The sequence below is a fragment of the Meleagris gallopavo genome, chromosome 1 (assembly GCF_905368555.1).
Source record: "Meleagris gallopavo chromosome 1, MGAL_WU_HG_1.1, whole genome shotgun sequence".
Taxonomy (NCBI): domain Eukaryota; kingdom Metazoa; phylum Chordata; class Aves; order Galliformes; family Phasianidae; genus Meleagris; species Meleagris gallopavo.
This window is the reverse complement of record NC_139404.1, coordinates 172,218,186-172,240,967: the sequence shown is the minus strand read 5'-3', so window position 1 is coordinate 172,240,967 and position 22,782 is coordinate 172,218,186. Positions and strand designations below refer to the sequence as shown.

The 22,782-nt window shown below is 38.0% G+C and overlaps 1 protein-coding gene across 1 annotated transcript; it reads right to left on the bottom strand.

Moving 5' to 3' along the window:
- Positions 1–44: 44 nt before the first annotated feature.
- LOC100546441 (NEDD4-binding protein 2-like 2) lies at positions 45–22,733 on the bottom strand. Its single transcript, XM_085216051.1, has 6 exons — positions 22,399–22,733; positions 18,430–19,850; positions 10,061–10,185; positions 5,379–5,467; positions 4,930–5,006; positions 45–1,238 (listed from the first exon to the last, which is right to left on the bottom strand). Exons 2-6 carry the CDS (start codon positions 19,848–19,850, stop codon positions 1,040–1,042), a joined length of 1,911 nt encoding a protein of 636 aa, XP_085072177.1. The 5' UTR covers positions 22,399–22,733; the 3' UTR covers positions 45–1,039.
- Between the last annotated feature and the right edge of the window lie 49 nt (positions 22,734–22,782).

The following is a 22,782-nucleotide window of genomic DNA, read 5'->3' as shown; positions in this document are numbered from 1 at the left end:
AAGCTTAAGAATAAAAAACTTGTACTGAATTACTAAAACAACACTGAAGACAAATATATTTTATTAATACAGTAAGCAGTTAGAAAGCAAGCAAAGTGAAAGCTTATGAATTCATCAGTTTTTAAGCAAAAAAAAAAAAGTAATAAATTAGTCTATCTCCATGCTGGTTCTTTTGCTGTTATGTGCTGAACAGATCACGTTGGCTGTGCCAAAGTAAGAACACAATATTACAGAGGTATACCCATTATTTGTATTGAATGGATGCATCCCAACTGATGAGATCTGACAGTCTAATGAATTAAGTGCTTTGTTTTAGATGAAAGAAATGGACTAAGAAAGATTTAATTTTGCCTGCAGTGATAAAATTTAAGTTTTTTAGACACAAAAAAGTCAATGGTGTGGAGACACCATCATATTCTGTAGTCTGCTGTTGAGAATGAATAAATAAGTTAGAAAAATCGAGGTCACAGAGTTTAAGGCTGGTGAATACTGTTGCTTCAGCAGAGGTGAGCTTCTGAGATGAACCACAAAATACATGCCTTCTTTTTGCCAATAGTTCTTGGCAATATCTACGAGTTAAAACAAAAGCACAACCCGGGACATCATTGTTTTAAAAAAAAAAAGTCTCATCAAAGATAATGAGAATCATTAAAATTAATGATTAATACATAAATAATCTCTTCTTTTGGGACTTAGTTTTCAAAGATATCTAACAGGACCTTCTTTAAAGAGTACCTTCTATACAGTTATTTGTTGTATGAAAACATCTTTGTTTTAGGTTTATGTAGAAAGACTATGCTATACCTCGTATCAAATATTTTACTGAAACCAAACTTACTACAACTGTAATAAATATAGCTTTTAAAAACATTTAATATACAATTTTATTTACATGAAAGTCCACTAAAGGAACAACCTCCAGAAGGAAATGGTCTTGAACCAGGCCTATTTAAACCAGAAAATCCACTGGTTTATTGGAGGTGGTGACGTTTTTTTTAGAAGGGGAAGTAACAGATTTTTATCACTGACTGAAACTGTGTTATCGGTTACTGGAAATACTGAAAGAATTCCATGAGTCTGTATTGCCTCCCCACCTATGTCTCCGCTGCAGAGGTGGCCTCTGTGTGTGTTTGTGAGGAGGTAACTCTGAATTCATGACAATAGGTATGGATATTTGATATTCGTATCGTTCCAACATCTGAGCAATCTTCTCACGAGTGACCCCATGTTTATTCCTCCTACAAAAATAAAAATTTAAATGAATTACCTGGTATGGTTATGTTTACAGTCCATAAGAAAAAAAAAAAAAAACAAAACTTATTTCACAATTTTTCTCCTTGCTTCTCATTTCTAAAAGAACCAGATGTATTTTCCTGTATTTCTTAGCAGTAATCTATATAATTGAAAAACATACATACAACTAAGTCAAGTGATTGCACAAATTTAAATTAAAATGTTTAAATTTCAAATGTTATAACTTTTTTTTTTTTTTTTTACACTGTATTCTAATTCTCTCAGTATTCAATTTGCATAAATGCTTATTTTAATAATTCACCACTGAAAGCACTAAGTACCAGAAAACAATACAGCCATTCTTCTTTATAAAGAAATCGGATGTTATTCACCAGGACAGCACATCTAAATAGCCCTAGAAAACTGCTGTCCTTATTTATTCTTAAGATTTTATATTGTATACTAGCTAATGAGTAGAGAGATTAATACCTTATAGACTATTATTCTATTATTTGGGAAAATAAACTAGCATAAAAAAATGGAACTATATGATTTCAAGACTTAGACAGAATATTTTCTTATCAATGAAACAAAGGGGAATGAAAAGAAACATTTTAAAATTATTTTTCAAAACAAGAACTGCACACTCATACTTCTACTATTTTTACTGATACTTGTTTCAAATTTAGAAATAGACACAAAAAGGACAGATAAGGCAAATAAGGGAAAGCGTCAAAGCAGCCAAAAGAGACATCTTGTTCTTGCAAGTAGTGAACAGTCACTGCTTCCAGTGAGAACTTGGCCTATTAAGAACCTGAGACATTAGAAATGACATTGTAATGCTTCTATTTCCTCAGCGCCTATGGAATAACAACTCAGAATTCACATTAATAGAATTTTAGCCTTCCCTAAAAACACAACAATGAGGCTAATGCACAAACTGAGTGTCAGAGAATTACCAGCACTGCAACAGAACTGACTCTAGAAAAAGATAGAGACAGCACATCTTCCTTTGGGATGTCTTCCCTAATCTTTTTGGCAGCCTGGCTACACTGAAGGAAGATAAAGGCACCTCATCCTTCATCAACACATGTACCAGCAGTATCTCCTAGCAGGGAGTTATACTTTGAAAGCTTTATCTGTTGATAATAGCCAAGTTCCATCACTATTAAAAGCTTTTATATTAGAAGAATCTTGCCATGCAGAGCACCCCAATCTATTGATAAAATACTACATAAACATTATTGCCTAAAAATCAGCACAAGTTCAATGAAGCCAGTGCCAAACTGCAGTTCTATGATCATACTGAAGGAAAAATGAATATATTTCCTTTGTTTGCATTTCACTTCTGTTTATATATTCAACAGGTAAACTTTAACATCTATCCTCAAATACTGCTTTGACGGGATACTAGAAGTCTGAATCAAACATACACCTCCATGTTCTGCCTCCTACTCAGAAATCATAAAAGCTTTCTGAAAGAGGGTACTGTTTTCATCCAATGCCAAGTAAGCTCTTAAAACATCTCTCTTCTACCAACGTGCCACTTGTTTGTTCTGACTTGCAGTTTTCAGAATTACTTAAAAATTACATCTGGAAGTACGAAATCCTTTACATAAGGGGTCTAAACACTGTAACGTGTCTTAAGCACTACTACAAGACACACATATGGGAAGTCAAGACATTTCCACAAGCTATGTGAAGAATACTAAACTAAAAGCAAAAGTCACACACAAGTGAGTCTAAAGACAATATGTACCTCATCAACATGAGGAAGAAAAGACACTGAATGCACATTTATCATGTTCCTGACATCAGGCATTCACCTAGTGTCAACTTAGTCTCTTTTCCTATCAGTAAGGCTTTGCTCCGATTTCTTAAACAGCAGGCTGTGGCAGAAACAACTTAATAAAGGTATCTAGAAAAACACAAGACCCCTAGAATATCAGGATATTCTAGTACTGAATAAATGTTATTAACAATCTCTATCAGACAGTGCCACCAAAAAAAAAAAAAAAAAAAGGAAGGGAGGGAAAAGAGAAGAAAAAAAAGAAGGATATATTCAAAATACTTTGGCTAGGTAAAGTACAAGCTAGCTTGGTTTTATTCCAAACAGCAGAAACAAAGATTGTAAACAGTGACCCTGTTTAGGAGGGAATTAGAATGCACAACTCCAGACAATTAACAGGTTCTCTGAATTTATGACTAGGATAGTATTTACCCACGTAGTGCACAAAATGTCCAGCTCAAAATTTGTAAAGGGAAATCCCCAAACTACAATAACTTCTCTATCATCTATTTCCTAAATACACTAATAGGGAAAACAACAACATGAACCTGCAAAATAAAATACCACATCACCACTTTTCCTAAACTCCCAAAAAACAAAGTTTGCTGACCACGCACATCTATTCAAATACATAAAGCAACTGGATTGGCCAAAAAAGTTCCAGAAAATTCACAAGGTAGAATCACTTCATAGTTCAAGGGCTTTCCTTTCATTTTGTTAGGGATAAAAACTTTGGTCTTACAATTAATGACTAGATAAGGAAATCCAATGGTAACAATAGCATTTCTCTTTTTGCTTTAACTTTGTTACCTATTTATGAGAAAACACCCATTTTCCTGGAAAATTGTAGTTTGTCTCATGCAAAAGAAATGTCACACTGAACATCTTAGAAATATCTGATTACTGTAACAGCTTCCTTGCTAACTTTGCAGTGCTGTATCATAAACTAGAAAAATTTATTAGAACTCATCTCAAAGAGAGAGACTCCATCCCTAACAATAAATCACAAGTAGCTTATGACTAAAAGAAGAACATTTTAGAAGATTTATCAAGAACACACAAAAAAATGAGGTCTCAGTCAGTAACACAGGTAGTACACACACACAGTTGGTGTTTTGTAGAGGCTATTTTACAAAGCTCAAACAGTGATAAACCAAGTCACCTGGAGACAAATAAAATCGTGAACAGTAAGAGAACACTTTATCAACCATGAAAATAATAAATTGCATTTCAATCACTGAAAATCCCCTAAGTTGGGTTGGTACCTCTCGGATTCTTAAAGAAGATCTGCCTGAGACAAAAGAGAAATTTACCAAGAATAACCAACAGCTTTTGAGGCACTCTCACAACCCACAGGTTCAACAACTTATGTCCAAAATTAATACTCTAAGATCTAGATGCTCTGAAGATTGGAAATGGTTTCATAAAATCCTGCAATAGAATAACCTAAAACACAAACTTTCTATTTAATCTATCCTGATTTGGAGAGCACTACTGTTCCCTGATGAAGTGACATTTAAAGAAAGAAAACATAAGGCTTCTATTGATGCACTCTTAAAGAAACAATTTCTTTTTACATTCTAACTATTTATTGCTTGTTTTGTAGCAACAAGGTTCCCAGGATAACTTAAGTTCTTCATTACAGCAGAAGCACTTTCTACAATAGCTAATCACTTCCTAATTTGCTTCCAAGAAAGTTTTAATATTGACTTCTAGGATGAAGAAGACAAGATTTTGGCATCCACATGTCTAATGTATTTCAAAATGCATATTTTAACAAATAGTTAAATTACATTTTCAGTATAAGATACTGGATAAAATATAAACTTCTTATATGTATTTACATGGGCAAGTTTCTTTATATCTTTTAATACATAATACAACAATTTATCTAAAATAAACCTTACTTTTCCAATTCTTCAGGATCAAATTTCCACCAAGTATCTGGCTCACGGAACTCCACTCTGTACCCCTTTTCTAGAGCCTGTAGCAAGCAAAGAAAAATGATTCATATGAGTAGCATCATTATATAAAATATGAACAATAATAACTATAACAAGAAGTTATAACAAGACCACTAAAATAAACAAATGTAGTCAATGATACATTGTAGTACGCTGAATTTCACTTGCCCCAAACCTGTCTTTCACTCCAGGCTAAGCAGATTAGATCACATCTGTCCTAAAACTGTTCTGGACTACTGCCATACCATTTACTCATTGTACCAACAAGCAGTCTTCAGTCTTTAGAAACCCAAGAAAGGAAAATGTTTCTTCACATAGCAGACCAGCTCATTGCAAATGAAGGTAAATTCACAGAGCTGTAACAGATGGTATAATTTCAGAATAAAACCTACCACTTCCACATATGGTTTCATCTCCCAGGCTTGAGTATTAGTGTTGTCTATTATAACTGGAGATTTTCCCTGTTCCATTGCCTGTTTGGCTGCAACAAAAGAAACTGCATGTAAATAAGCAATTATATAATTCAAATAAAAAGGTGCATGCAAGAAAGTTTTTGCATTAATCTGGTCTGATTGAAACACACAGTTCTATGAAAAGTAGAGATGGAAATGTATAGTATGAGCAAATAGGTAAGAGAAATGAAGCAAGGAACAGAGAACCGAGGCAGTGTTGAATTGATACAAAGGGTTAGATGGGAATTGTTGAAACAATACGACAGAGCTGCTCCAAGTATGTGCCCTATCGAGTGTTAAAGAGACTCCTGGCATGAAACCATATTCAGGTTCCAACTTCACCAGCAGCACGTGGTGCATTCATAACTGGGACCTATGGCTAGCCAGTGCACTTATTCAACAAAATGTTATGAAATATTATGAAATATGTAATATTCATACAAAGACATTGTATAATCAGTGGATATACAGATGGTATATATATATATATACATCCAGGAGCTTGGCTAATATAATTTATATTGGAGTAACAAGAGATAGTCACTCACCCTGTCCTGGGCTCACAAGATGAAGTCCAATGGAGCAGATCTCCAGAGAGATCCTTCCCCACTGGCAGTCAGCTCTTAAATGGGTCTAGGAGAGGTGGAGCCAGGCTCCACTCCTTCCTGCAGCACAGGTGATTTGCCTTCACCTGTGCTCCCCTGGCTGACTCACTGCTCGCCTCAGGTGATCAATCAGAGGTTCAGGCCGTGATTCAGCAGCTCCATACAGACATCCAAAATATTAGTGAGATCCATTAAAAAACCTGTAGAGGTTTAACTTGGCAAACAGCTAAATACTAAATAGCCTTTCACTCCCTCTCCCCAGTCCCAGTGGGACAGAGGAGAGAAATAAAAAAAAAACAAAAAACAACAGAACTCATCGGTTGAGATAAAAACTGTTTACTAAAAAAAAGAGAGAAATAATAGTAATGATAATAATACATACATGCATATATTTACAAAACAAATGATGTGCAACACAGCTGCTCACTACCCACAACCAATGCCCAGTCAGTCCCTCAGCAGCGCCTGCCTCCCCAGCCAGCTCCCCTGGGTGTTATGGTTTCCTCACCCTATGCCATACGGTATGGAAGATCCCTCTGGCTGGTTTAGGTCAGCTGTTCTGGCTCTCTCCCCTCCTTCTACCCCTCAGCCCCCACACTGGCAGGACAGTATGAGAAGCTGAAAGATGGAAACACTCCTGCCACCGTGCAGCATTGCTCAGCAATAACTTGAACATCAGTGTGTAGCCAGCACAGTTTTTCTCCTGAAGCCAAAACACACCACCATACCATCCACTATGAGGAAAATCAACTCTGTTCTAGTTGCAACCAAGGCAAAATCTAACTCTGATCTTGAGCTCAGGCACTCATTCCTGTAAATCCCTCACAGTCAGTCCAGAAAGCATTTTGAGAGGACTCCTAACTTTCGTTACCAGGATTTGTCCCTGGAGAAAAAAAGGTATGAGTAAGAAGGGGGTTGTACAACATATCTAAAAAGCATGAATATGTCAACCAGCTTTTACATAATGGTATACAGGAGACTTACCCAAGCAATTGAAAAACTCAAGTATTATAATCATATCAGCTTGACATCTACACCTACTTCAGAGAAACTAGGATAGCAATTAAGCTATCCTTATCAGAAGTGCAGAAAACTCCTACAAAAGAGTACCTAGAGAGGGTACTGAAGTATCTCACTTTTGAGACAAATGTTCTACCTTAATTTTCATTGTTTTAATTTCCTTCACCTACTAAATTAGAAAAGAAGCTCTCTATTGCCTTCTATAGAAAGGGACACTACGTTTGCATCTTTAGAAAAGGACTACTTTGTGAATTAGGTTCTTTTTGCCTGAAACTAAGCCAGAGGGAGAAGCAGATCTCTAACATGTGGCTGTACATCGGATTCATGCATTAGATTCCTCAGTGCCTCTAACAAGAACTCTAAAGCATCTTACAATCAAAGTAAGACCTCTGTCAAATCATAAACCATAAGAATAATTCTTTTGCTGTTTAAAGAAATCTCACTGAGATGAATTCCATTAAAAAAAAAAATCAACTGCTCTGGTACTACAGATTAAAAAAATGAAAAGATTAACTTAAGATTAACTTTTATTTAGTTGTAAGCAGTATTAATGATGTGAGTTACAAACATGTCAAGAATCTCACATTTCAAAGACCTTGCAAGAAAAAGAGTTTAGTCTGCCTTTCAAAACACATTAAAAGGGCACAAGAATAAAAAATGCACCATGGCTGCAAAGTAAAACCCTGTACACTAGGAAATGCATGATCCAAGGCTGGCTGCATACTAATTACTGGACATATGTATTATCATATTGAACTTAACATATGTGCTTGTGCACCACTTCCTCTCATAGTCTCCTACCTCTTTCAGCACAAAGACTTGCTCCAGGATTGGGTTAGGGGTATGTATCAAATCATCAGCGTGACTCCAGCATTCCTCTTTGTTGAGATAAATGTAAGATAAATAATGAATAAGCCAGGATGATTGCATATGAAGAAGGATCATCTTTTGGTGAATGTTCTCGAACATTCCAAATGGTCACTACTCTGCCTGATCTTCAATTTGTAGCTGTCAGTTTCAAAAGTCACAGATATCATTTACAGAAGTGATATGAACTCATATGAAGACAGTGAAAATTTATTTTGAATACGTGAAGTTCTATTACTACTACGCTTCCCAAAGAATGTTCAAATTGCTAAGTCTGGCATCCAAGATAGCACGTTATTTTAACAACTGTGCCTTAGGTTGCCAATACAAAAATTCATAATGTAATACCACCAATGCTCACATGGAACTTAAGATGATGAACTAGACACAGAACTGAAATATCTGAAACTGAAAATAGAGAAATAGTATCGTAAAAAGGTTTCCAAGAGAATTAATAATGTCTTGCTAAACAGAGTCAGAAACAGTATGTATCAAATGAGAGATCCACAATGAGTACTGAGGATTATTCAGTGTATAAATATATATATATACATACACACACATATACACATCTGTTGTATATGTACTCATTCAACAAACACTGTTCAGTCTGTACACTGAATGAAGCAAGTATCCAAAGGAAGAAAAAAACCAACTAAGTTATTGTTGAGAACAAGGGATTTATCCTGATGAAATCAATCCATAAAACAAGAAGAAACAAAAGGAAAAGAGGGTGGGAAGTAACTACATAAACGGAAGGCAGAAAAAAAAGATAAAGTATGTTCTATCAGAGCATTAAGAATCAGTGGAGAAAGCCATGAAAACTGAACAATATATTGTTCTGGCTTCAATTAACCTTGCACAAGTAACAGACTGACATGACAGGCTTCAGGATTTTTCCCTGAAAGACGGCATTCAGGAAAGATTAATAAAGAATACAAAGATTAAAAAAGGGAATAACCAATTTGCCAATGAAGGGCCAAAATTTACAAAAGTTTTTGAAGAAAGATTGTATTGAAGTCACAATGGCAAATTCATTCTAGCATTTACTGTATTTGCACACTTGATCCCCCAATCTACGAATTAAATGCATATGTGCTTTGTTATCAAGGATATGTAATTCACTGTCTTGTAAACATTCAAGAGTGTTAAATCCTGTTCATCTAAATCCCTCGCACAGTCACTCAATCTTATCAGCTTTTCTGCTCTCCAGTCAATTCATAATTTCCTTTGAAATACTGTGATGCAATATCAAAAGTGCTTCTTACAAGTTTTACAATTCCAATAACTGCTCAAAAAAAATTCTTCACTGTTCACTGGTAACTTTTCCCCAGTGCATCATAAATTTTTTTTTAGGGTGAGAATGGAAGAAAAGGGGAAAACATTTGTACTGTCCTGCAGACATCTTTTTCCTTGGGTGCTCCATAACTTTTGATGCAAAGAAGGATTCATTCCTCTTACACAGGAAGGAAGCTTCTGTTTAATCTCACTCTGCAATGTCTTAATATGCATGCAAAGGTTTGTCCCATCCTTGGAGTGAATCAAACACGTACAGAGATTCTTAGAAAACTACCACAGAAAGGAGAATCAGCCTGTCTCCCATCCTCCATGGATGTACCTTGGGTACCTACTTCTCTACCAGTTAAACTCAGTCCTTGACTGCTAGGTGTTTGCTTTATTTGCTTTATGAAAGTGTTAACCAACAAAAGAAAACTAAAGTTTTCCTCAGAAAAACTCTTCCACGAATCTTGGACAAACCTCAGATCAGGAAAGACTCTGGAAAAAACAGGACACTGCTGACGCCAGCAAAAAATGTTCAATTCAGACACAAGGATATTAGTCTCAGATGTAACAAATCAGCAGGTCAGAGCATACAGAAGAGATTTTGCCCTTAGAATTTGCACTTCTGCAATTTCAAAATCCAATACAAATTTAAATACTGATTAAAATATAACATTAAAATACAAATACGTATACTCTGACAGTTTTATTTATATACACACACACTCCTGTACTTCCACACACACATACATGCCCCATCTCATACATACTATTAGCACACGCACGTTAGGCTTTACTTCTACTTTCTAACTAGAAGAGTGATTCAACAGAATTTCATTTCATTCAAACCTCTCTTCTGGTTCCAGTCATGTGCATCACCCAGCTGAGCAGCATTGTATGTATATCCATCTTGCTGACGAAAGTAATCATCGGTGCTGAGTACAATGCCATCACGGCTGTGATCGAGCAGAAAACTATTGAAAAAAAGGGAAATGCAAAATAGTACAGGATTTATTTTTCTTATTAACCCCCCCAAAAAACAATAAAGCTAAAATAAATCAGTGCCCTACTTCTGAGACTCTTGCAGAATTTGAAATATTTTGTATTGGACAAACGTAAGCATACAATTAATTTCAATTCAAATCAAAGCAGTGCTTTCCCTCTCTCTACTCCTTTATTTCTTGTTTCTCTAACTTACAAGTTTGTAGCCACTTACTTCATGGCTCTGTCACAATAGGTTCTGAGCACCTAGTAGGCATTTATTATATTCATTAACATTTCCCATGTCAGTTCTTATCTGTAATTATCTCTAGGAACCAATCTGATCATGGGACCTGGATATAACTGAGAAATGAACTGGATGCTTAAATAGTTCTTCCTCTAAACAAGCATTCTTCTGCCCACTGTTCATGCTACTTGCACATGCAGTATGCACTGAGCAGGAACAGCAAAAGAAAACTTCTAATGTTTTCAGCAATTTCCATATTTTCAGGGAAGAATACAGGATCACGATAAAATTTCAGGATTGTGCTACTAACAGAAGTCAGGATTACAGAAGAGTATGCATCCTAATAGAAATTCCATTTCTATGTCTTCTGCCCCAATCCGAGCCACACCATCTCACTCACACCCACCTTCTCATCAGCAATGGCACTCCCTGCATCCACAAGTCAGAAAAAAAGTGACCCTTATTTCTTTTTTTTTTTTTCCTGTGTCAGTTTTTGGAAACTTTAGCATTTGTACTTACTCGAGTACAAGGAAGAGATGAAAGAAGATCAATACAGACCTCCTCCAGTAGCAGCAGTGAGCTGCTACAGGGGTAACCACATCCTTTAGAACTGCAGCTCCAGTCAAACAGGTGACAAGAAATTTAAGATAGTTTCTAATTGCCGTTGTTCACACTTCAGGGTTAACACGGTGATAGGAAAAGTATGTGTTTTACTATTCCTGCATGTATGAAATTTCAAATCAGGAGAAAAACAATCACTTCTTGAACGACTGAAATCACTCTATTAAAGTGGGTTAGCTTGGCTGCCTGAGGAAATGCCATTTTACGGTGACTTTCAACAGAGCATGAGTTTGATGGGTGAAATGAAAGGGGAAGAAATGATCGGGTAAATCAAAACAAAACAGTTAAAATGAATAAAATGCAGAGATCCAAATTAGAATCCTAAAAGATTAGAAAGTAAAGCAGATTGCAGTGTGAGTTTTATATTTACCCAGTCTTTCAGGCCTGCCATTTTAAGCAGCACAGATATCTTACTAAAAGTTTATTTCATTTGTGGGTCAGAATAACCTAACGCTAAAAATTACAGCAGGAAGCCAGATGAAAACAGCTTCAACATGGAGAACAAAAGACACTGTGGGGGAATTCAACTAAGGCAAAAAGGAAGTGGTTGTAAAGTATATTGTTAACAAGTTTATTTTTTATCTGTTTTATAATATTGGTAATGTTTCTGATTATTATATTAGTTACTGCAATGGCTTAGATTAGTTATTGCAATGAGCGATGAAAGAATATTGCACAAATTCATTGAACTTCTCCAGAATTCTCTATTTGCATTGGCATGAAATGCAATAGTTAAACCACTGAGAGGCATAACTGAGCTAGTTTTTGGAGTTAACTAAAATTCATGCTCAGTATTGCCCAGGAACTCCCAGCAAATACCTGAGAATCAGAGAAACCAAAAAGAGCAAAGCTGCAGGGGGAGGAGGGGTTACCCCTCTGGTTAATCAGCAATATCAAAACTCCGTACACGTGATCAAACCCACATTAATCCAACCCAGAGAGTAATCTCTGTTCTGTCAAACATAAACCTTACTTTCAGGAAATCCTTGGAAATTGGTGCTTAAAGGAAAATCCTGTGAAACGGAGATAACTCTCCTTTCACTCAGATCTACAAGTCTGATCCCGTGGCTGTTCTCGTTTTCTAAAGTATATTCTAATTTATAAAAACAGCCAGTCATTGCCACAGAGCATCCTGGAATCCACCGCCTAATGCAAATTGCAGCAACTACTCAGACTCAAAAACAGGCACTGTACCCAAAGGCTACAAGAAGAGAACTGCACCAGCAGCATGCATGATACACTGTTGCTGAGGTGCCAGGAACAGAGGAGAGCTGGCCAAATCCCAAACAGCCCAAGGCAAGAAATGCATGTTAGTTCTAAGTTACCAAGCTTTCCCATAAATAGCTGCAGGGAGAGCTACTTAAGTTTAATTCCCACATAAGGAACCTGCTGTGTATTGCCATGTCAACAATAGACCTTGCAGAGCTCATAGTTAAAGACTGTGAATGGCCCAACATTACATCGGTTACAGCTAGAGACTTGCATTAAAAACTGGAAGAAAAATAAATCCAATTTTAAATAACAATTTAAAAAATTAAAAACACTGTATTATATTATTTATATTCCTATAAGTTTACTGTCCTACAATTAAGTTGTTGGTTGTCCTTGCCTTTAAAGCATGGAGATTTCTAACAACAAAAACAAAATTATTGGGGAACAGAAGAAACTACAAATCTGTGAAGTAAATGATCAAAGATGCCTCCGATCCACTTTTTCCCTGTTTGTTCTTTCTCCCTCTTCCAGACTACAAGGTTACCTCAAAATAAACACCAGTGCTCTTTCAGAAAGCAGAGTATGATACGACAAAATTACAGCCACTTGGCTGGACATCATTCAATCAATATTTTTGTTCAAGTCTTCACCTTTTAGTAGGACATGTATTTTACTGGTAGGAGAGCACAAGTAAACACCAGTAAGTCATACAGCATAAAAAACAGCATTCTCTTCTAATACCAATTCCTGTTTCACCTAAAATATTTAACAGGAACGTGCATTTCCTTAGTTATCTTGCCAGGATTTCACACACGGCCCAATTTTCTTATTTTCACTATTCTACATTTGCCAGCTAATAATGCTCAAAACAACTGGATCTACCTTCTACACCTTCTACACACACTTCCTGTGTGCTGAGTGCATGTGCATGTGTAACAGAGAATAAGAGCTGCCTTCCATAATAAAGGAGATAAGAACTAATAACTGGGACCTGATTCTTCAACTGATGAATGAACTCACAGCAATCAGTGGGGCACTCATCCGTATTGATTGCCAGAAACTGTTCAGAGTTCTGTAAAGTAATTCATTTACTCAAATTCCTCTCTATTTTCCAAACCACAACAGTTCTAGCAATAAGAAAACACTGCAAGGGGTTAGGAATCTTGCAAACCCATAAACACAATTTATTCTTGAAATATTTTATTACTATTTCTCAATGCTCAAAACATACCACAATTTATGAACCTATATAACCAGCTAGCAGATTTAATACACTGAACTATGTTTGCAAGAATAATCCTGAAACTACATAACTGCAGAGGCAGACTGACTACCAAAGATCATAGGGCAACAGAATCCTTACCCCAAATACAACACACAAACCATCTCCAAGTAATGAGCTTATGAACTAGAGCTTCAACTATGATGACAATGTTCAGAGCCTGGTTCATAACTTTGGCATGAAGTCGTAAAACAACACTTTAAAAGTCTAACAATCGTCTCTTTTAGAGTCTGTGCTATTTCAACTTGTAAAATCTTAAACATCAACTTCACATGGAATAATTTATGCACTTCTAAGATGTATTTGGAAATAAAATTTATCCTAGGCTCATGAACTCAGACAGAAACAACAAAGCACACCTATGCAAAGAATGAATCTAACCTCATAAAGAGGTGATTCCACTGCTGTGATGTGGGAAAGGAAAAACAATGAAGATAACTCTCTAACAAGAAAGTCAAACTGCAGATCAGTCAGCATCAGTACGCGCACATGTGTGGCACAAGTCGCAGTATTAACCAACCACTGCAAACCAGCTCTTCTTCACCCAACTGCAGGACATTCCCTGCAACAGAACATTCGCCTCTGAACCTAACAGGTCAGTGACACTGAAACAGATACAGAAATCATAGCAGTTCATATAGGGTTTTTTTTAGATAAAAAAATTGATCTAATACAAGTTATCATTTCTACACACAAAACTCACCTGGAAGTTCAAGTGCTCATATTAACTAGACAGCAAACTAAGACATATTTTTTCTAGTATGTACGTACCCCATACACCCATGCACCAGCCTTAAATCTAGTTCTTCAAAACAGTTCTGCACTCTGCATTCCAGTTAGCCTACCTTAATAAATAACTTTACAGTTAAGATGTCTTAGAATCTAATAAGTTATTTAAAATATCTAACTTATCATACAAACAAGGAAAAAAACAGACTGTAAATAAACAGTTTTTAAAAATCTGTAGTACTACTAAGCTATTTAAATGGTACTGGTAAATGATTCAATAATCAATGTAAATGATTTGAATAGACAAGGAGGAATGGTTTTAAACTGAGGGGAGGTTTAGGTTAGATATTAGGAGGAAGTTTTTCACACACAGAGGCTGGTGATGCACTGGAACAGGTTGCCCAAGGAAGTTGTGGATGCCCCATCCCTGGAGGCATTCAAGGCCAGGCTGGATGTGGCTCTGGGCAGCCTGGGCTGGTGGTTGGTGACCCTGCACATAGCAGGGGGTTGAAACTAGATGATCTTTGTGGTCCTTTTCAACCCAGGCCATTCTATGATTCTATGATGCTGTTAACACTATTACAGGCAGCATTTTTAAAGAAACACAGAATTAGAAACAATAGCACAAAAATATTTCTACATCCAGCTGTAAATACTTATTTAACCCATCCGCTCCCAAGATCCAGCAGCTCTTCACTCCAACAGCAGTATTCTCTTTCTGGAATACTCTCTTATATTGGCCTAACAACAGATTTAATTTCAAACGTACATTGTCAATGATGCCAATATTTGTTTTTTCAACCCCATTAAGCTAATTTTACACAAATTCATGTTGATCGTACCAGCAGCTGACACAGGGACAAGGTAATCCTAAGGAGAAAAGAGAGGAAGACTGAACCAAGAAATCCACTTAGAATTTTAGGGCAGAAGCAGAAGCAACTGCCTACACGTGTAACAATGCATGGAATAAATCAGTGAGATCAGAAGAGATCTCCAGTGACCAGGAAAAGGTTAATGCTATGCCCATATTTGAGATGAGGAAAGACAAGGGAACCGGGCTGCTCAACCTCACCTAACATCAGCTTCCAGAAAAATCATAGTGCACTCTGTTGGAACCTATTTCCCAACATGTGAAGGAAATTAAGATCGTTACAAAAAGTCAGGGTGGGTTTACAACGGCCAAATTATGCTTCAATGGCCAGACCAGATTGTACTATGTGATGAAACAACTGGCTTTGTGCATGAGGCCAGAGCAATGAATGCAATACCCTTTGAATGTATTAAGGCTTCCGACATTTTCAGTCAGTACATGCAGAGTAGCAGAACTGACAGTGAAATCAAGTCTTTGGGCATCTTCACCATTAACCTGGATCATGAGGCAGAACTTAAAGGTGACACCACACTGGTAGCAAAGACAGACATACCTAACATTAGGGCTCAGTGTCCTGAAGGATACAGAGAAATCTGAGCACTGGGCTAAGTGAAGTTCAACGTGGAAAAGTGCCGAGCTCTCCATCTGGTGCAAAAGAAACCTATGCATTAGTACAGATGAAAAGTAACTGGTTGAGCAGCCCAACTGAAAAGATCTAAGAATTATAGCCAATATCAAACTGAAGATGGAATCAACGGTGCAATCTCATCAAAAGAAGAACAAACACACTATTTTTAATTAGGGAAAAAGTGGTCAATGGAGAAAAAAAGTGGATCTACAGAAGATTCCCTCCCTCTGTCTCTTCTTATCAGTTCTAAAATACTGTGTTCAGTTCGGGGCTTCCTACTTCAAAAGGCACTTGGAAAAACATGAAAGGGCTGAGCAGATGGCATATAACCTACAGAGAAGCTTAGAGTGCACTAATGGAAGTTCTCAAGGCAAAAATATGACTGATCCAATCCAGTGATGGTGATAGTCACGCTCCAAGCAGAAGGATGGACTAGGTGACCTCCAGAAGACCCTTCCAAGAAACGCGCCTTTGATGTCAAGCATGTGGGATGACAAAGTCAAAACAAAACACAGACTTCATTATAAGATTAAGAACAGACGCGTCAAGTTTGGGAGCAGGAGGAAACGTGTCTGCACTTACAAATCCACAGTTTGCACAAAAATGCAGACTGGAATTCAAGATTCCTGAGTCTCACTACTGCTTTGCTGTCATTATATACTTGGGAAACTTGCTTGCAAGATGCAACTAATTCCTTCTACTCCTGGTCCATAAAGATATGTCATTTTTGTGCTCTACCTATACAGTGATTTTGCTAGCACAAGCATTAGAGGTTTGTCTGAAGTTCCTAAAGATGCCCAGACTACCAAGATACCATGAGTACTAATGACACCACAAGGCTATGGTGTCATTTGTTGTCCTAGTCTGCACTGCAGATGCTATATAATTCTGGTTTTTAGTTTCTTTCCCAGGCACATCCCATCCGTTGGGTATCTGAGACCCTGGAATACGATTCTGCAGGAATTAACAGTTAAAACCAAGTTCTGAACATACAAAATTGCAGACAGCTGAATACAATGACAAACAAGTCCCACACAGATCAAATCCTGCACCCAAATTCAGTGACTATGATTGACCTTGATCTTACAGCACCCACTTCCCCATCTGTTAAATGCAATTAGTAATTCATCTGACAAGAAGGAGATGAGAAAGCATGAACACAGATTCATAAAAAACTTAAAATACTTAGGATTTTTCAGCTAATATGATTGTGATACTTGGAGAAAGACTGAAAGGCCATTCGTCATGCGAAGTATGGAAAAGATAATGTTAAATAGTCTCATATTTAAAACTACCCAATTTCTGCACTGAATAAAGCAGTATTTTTCCACTTCAATTAGTTTCTATGTTACTTTCATTTACTTAAGAAACTATTGTAATAATACTCACACACAGCTTCAAAAATATAGGTTTGCAGAAGAGAACAATCAGTAACAAAATGTGAGTCAAAATTGTACAAATGTTAGAAGTTTCTTGTAGATATTCTTCTATGATACAGCCCCCTAAATACTAGAAAAAAAAATAATAAAATCAAAACCCACACACAGTAAGGTTGCTCCTTTATACAAAAACAACAAGGAAGAATATAATCACAGTATCTATTTAATAGTCTGCTAACATACAAGGGAATATAACCACAAACGACGTCCTGTTTGTCACATGCAGTTTCAGGATGAAGCTCAATCAGTAAATACTAGCAAAATAACTTCTGTGTGCAAAAGAAATGTGTTTTCATTTACTACAGACAGTGGTTTTGTTCTTCATCAACCTATGCGCTTTCTACAGTAGGCAAAAAAAAAGGAGAAAATCCAAACTGGAGTTTGAGCTTGCCTTTAACTCTGTTGGAAGCTTCAACAAGCACATTTCTAAGGGAAAAATGACACTTTTCTTGTGTGTTCACAAATTTAAAAAAGGTATAGACATTAGTATGAAAAAAAAAACAAATGGGACTACGCAGTTTCACCAATACGCTGAGAAGCAAAATTCTTCTAATGATCTTTGAAGATTTTTGCACAGCCATCAAAAACTACTACTCCTGCTACATTATACCAAACATTTTTTTTAAAGGAAGAAATTTGACAGTAAAAGAAGCAGAGCATCACATACTAGTGCATATGAGAACTTCAGAATAAAAGTCACAGAACATTTCAAAATTAACATAAAACAGCTTCTATTCATCAAAATTCGTACTAATGGAGACAAAAAACAAGCCATGTGATTCTAATATTTATAGCCAGATGTCTTTGCTAAATAAAAATGACTGCATTTTAATAACCTAGTTTACAAATATCAAATTTTGCCAAGTGCTTGCTGATAAATTTTTCAAAAATTATTTTTTTTTAAATCTGAATAAGCTTCCCAACCTTTAAACCTTCACTTAGAATCATAGAACGGGTTGAAAAGGACCACAGTGATCATCTAGTTTCAACCTCCCTACTGTGTGCAGGGTCACCAACCACCAGACCAGGCTGCCCAGAGCCACATCCAGCCTGGCCTTGAACGCCTCCAGGGATGGGGCATCCACAGCCTCCTTGGGCAACCTGTTCCAGTGCATCACCAGCCTCTGTGTGAAAAACTTCCTCCTAATATCTGACCTAAACCTCCCCTGTCTCAGTTTAAAACCATTCCTCCTTGTCCTATCACTTACCGAGATAGCGTTGATTTCCCCGACCCAGGTAGGCCTCTTAAGATAAGGAGCACTTTCTGTGAACAATCAGACCTCTCCTCAGGTAGGAAAGAAAATCTATGAATTCCTTCTGCACTGTAAGTTTTTGGTTCTTCCCAATACTCTTTTCTGGTTTCACAGAAACCATTACTTTGGAGTCCACTCTGGTGATTATTTCCATTTCTAAATACCTGAGTACTATGGAAATCAGTAGGACCAACACTGTAGCTACTCTGATCACGCACTGGACCATGACAGTTGATATCCCGATCTTCGTGGTAGCCATAGTAATTTTCATAAGAAAGTTCATCATTCCGAGAAGGAAAAGCATTTGTTTTTTGCTGTGTGGAATTAAGTATCTGAAAATGTGCCTGATGGGTCAGTCTAGGAGGAGGAGGCCCCTGAGGTACTATGAAAGACTCCCTTGATTGCCAGGCAGGTCTGAATTCAGGCACTGAATAATTAGACTCCATTTGTCCATTAAAGGCATTTTCAGTTTTCCAGCCACTTGTTTCCATGATAAACTGCTGTTCACTGCTTATTTTCTGACTTCCCTGTTCCCTAGAGAAATACTGTCCGTTCTCATAAAATGGTTGTAGGCTGTCCAACAATACATGTTGATAATCCTCTTGTGATGTTTGACTGCAATTATACACAGAATATTGTTCCTGAAAAGTTTCAGTTTCTTTTTCCTGAAGCAGATTTAAGTTTTCACTTTCCAGCTGGTGAATTTCTTTGTAGAACTGGTCCAGTTCATCATCCATTCCTGATACAGGAGAAGAAATGGCCGGCAACTTCTCTGCCTCAGTTCCTTCAGTTCTGTTTTCATGCGTGCCATCTCCCACGCTGCTTTGATACTCATCACAGCTCCCAGACTGGTCCTGTGTATTACACTCAGCAGGCTTGTAAATCGGTCCAATAAATTCTTTGCTTGTAATAAACTCTTCATCTGACTCATTTCTATTTATTGAGAATGCTTTGCAACTATTTTTAGTATTATCTTCATTGACATCATTCGCAGTAAGAGGATCTTCCTTTCCCTCATCCTCAGTGTCATTTATTGATACAAATGGAGGATTTATGTTCTGCACAATCACAGAATCAACTGTTTGATGAAACTCTAGATTATCTTCTAGAAGCACTTCATTCGCTACTCCCAAGACATTCATAGGTATTTTCTCTTGCTTCTGCAGTTCATTATCCCCTTCATTATCTGAAACACACACTGGTATCAAATCATTAGATGTTCTGTCAGGGTCCTCTTCTTCTTGAGTGCCTTGGTTGCCACAATCAGAGAGGTTCTCAAAAGCCCCTTCTGTTGACTTCATCTTTTTAGAACACGGTTCAGTTGCGATTTCATCCTGACACTCCAACAGCCTTACTCTACTTTCAGCATGAAGCATCTTTGGAAAAAAAGATTAATACATTATCAGCACAAACAATTTTAAAGCAAAGTAAAAAAAAAAAAGTCAAATTCTGAGGCCTATGATGTGCGTCTTCGGAATCTCCATTATCACAACTGAATGTAAAGTACGCACTGAGAAGAAGGAAAGCAGGCAATACATACTGGAAGTCTTGTTTAGTAGCATGGCAATTTTGTTTAAACATCTTTACACATGAGAAACACATTAGTGTTGAACCAGTCTTGCAGTCATGTTTTGTATCTTAATTTACAAATCTTTCTTCATATGAATTTTATATTTGAAAATAAGTTAGATCAACAACTTCTGTGCTCCACTGACCTTTGTTAATCTGCCAAGCATTACAGATCTCCAGGATAGGATTAACATGTGCCAAATTTCAAAGCACCAACTAATGCCTGACATCACTGCTAAGATAACCAATAAAAATGCAAATACTTCAGACACTGGGATTATTTTCTGCGACAGGAACTGAACTCAGCTAATTCATTTTACACCAATAAAACAGATATCGGATGACATCTTTAACTTGGTATTGGTTAAATAAGGCTTAAAATTAAGTTTACAATCTGACATTATGTTTCTGGTTACAGAACAACTAAGGACCTTCATTAGGTATCAAAACCACATGGCTGCATATTTTTAAAGTAAACTGAAAAGGTAATCTGAGCACCAAATGAATTACAATCTAAGAATGAGGCAGTAAGTTCCAGAATGATAGACAGACAGAGCGAGAACAATTAAAAACATAAAGTCATATAGTTCTGATCAGTGTGACATGCAGTCATGCCATTGCCCCATCCATTATCCATAGTTTGATTTTCCTTAGCACTCTAAAAGTCTATATGTAACACAGTGAAAAGCAAAAGTCATCATAAATTAAGTGCCAAGTAGTATATTTAGCAAACCGTGCAGAATAACAAACACAGTATTAAATGAGAAAGTATTTATCCTACCAGAGGATTTATTCTCCTACTCTCTGTCAACTGTGGAATATTTCAGCTTTCTAAAGACTTAATATTGATCAAATGTTACACGCTCATCATCTCCAACAAGAAACAACTTTTTCTTTCTTTCTCTCTGTCTGAAAAGGATCTGTAGATAACATCAAAGGAAGATTTGTAAGTAATACTCTTCATTTCAACTTTATGTGTAAAACTTGACAGGGTGTTTATCAGGACACTTTCTCACCTACTGTACAAAGTGAAAAAGAGAGTCAGAAAATGCTTACGCCAAGGATATTTTACTGTTTCTATTTCATTTTGATAACTGGAAGATAGCACTATTGCCATACGGTGGAAAAACAAAGCCATGCATGACAATACTTCTTGGTATTACTGGGATGCTGCTCTGGATACCATACTTTCTCCATCTCTCAAGACATACACATTGCTTCTCACACATCTGCTTTTCAGTTCCCCCTTTTGCAAATTAGAAAGCAAGCATGATATATGCCTATATCCCCCCAACTACTCAAAAATGGTACTTTATCTCTATTCAGAAACATTGCAACCTGCTGTAGGAGACTTGCTTTAGTGCGGGCACTGAACTCAATGATCTCCAGAGGTTCCTTCCAAATCCTGCAATTCTGTGATTCTGAAAAGTTGCTTTACCCTCATTTCTATTCTCATCTCTCTTGTGGAATGGGGCTTAAAAGCAAGGCAGGCACATATTCTTCTGTGAAATGAAAGTTAAGGAACATGTGAGCTACCTGCTGCATGAGAATTTCTCTCATGATGGAGGATACTGCTGTGTGACTGTCCCACACAAGAAATACTCTTTCTTTCTAATTTTCAGCAGGCTTGCTCAGATGATCTTTGGGAAAGATAAACTGCATGTAAAAACATTTTCACCTGCACTCTCAGAGCATGTACATACTGAGAAAGTGCAATCTACCTTATGGTCTTGCCTTTTGAAGGGGACAAAATAGAACCACAGAATATCCCGAGTCGGAAGGGCCCCAAAAGGATCACTGAGTCCAACTCCTGGCTCCACAAAGGAACACCCCAAAACCAGGCCATATATCTGAGAGCACCGCCCAAACATTGCCTGAACTCCAGCAGCTTAAGGTCGTAATCACTGCCCTGGGAAGCTTGATAGCTCTGTGGCACTGAAGATACGGTTGGAAGCACCGAACCCGAGCTGCACACACGATCCACTTGGCAGTGCTTAAAACGCCATGTCACCACTTCGACCTGCCAAACGACTCCAGCAAGTAACTGACGGCCTTAAGCTCCACGTCTACAATAAATTCACTAATGCAAAAAAAGAGGACGCATGTGGCAGAGTTGAAGATTAGGGGAAGGCCCGGATCTGCCCGTTCGGGCACGGAGGAGGCAGCGCTCCGGGCCCTTCTCGCTCAGGGACGCACCGCACGGCCGGGCCGGGAGCGGCAGCGCTCGGGAGGCGTAGGGTACCGCCCGCCAGCCGCCCCCTTCCCCCATCCCCACCCAGCCTCCTGGCGCCCGCGCCCACCTCCCCCTACTGACCCCTCTCTCCCCCTCGCCCACATACGGTTGAGGAAACCAACCTCAAGACACGGGCGTCCGCCAGCCCGTCTTTCGCCGTCCCGGCGAGCGAAGCACCCCCGGCCGGCGGTGGGGGAGGGGAGCGGAGGGCAATCCCTCACTCTCAAAATGGCGCCGGCTCCGCCTTCCCCTGGTCTCCTCACCTCGGCTCGCTCTGGGACTCGTAGTTGCGCCCCTCAAGGCACAGAACTACATCTCACAGAATGCCCTCGTTGGCGGGGGGGTGGGGCCATCGTCAGCGGGCGGTGAGCAGGCTGTTGGTGTTGCGGGCGGGATTTGGGACGCGCTCGGTGAAAGGCAGCTCGTGTCTGAGGTGCGCTCGGAGCCTCTGCGTGAGGGGAGGGGCGGTGCTTTGGGTCGGTTGCTGTGCGCTGGTGGAGCGGTGT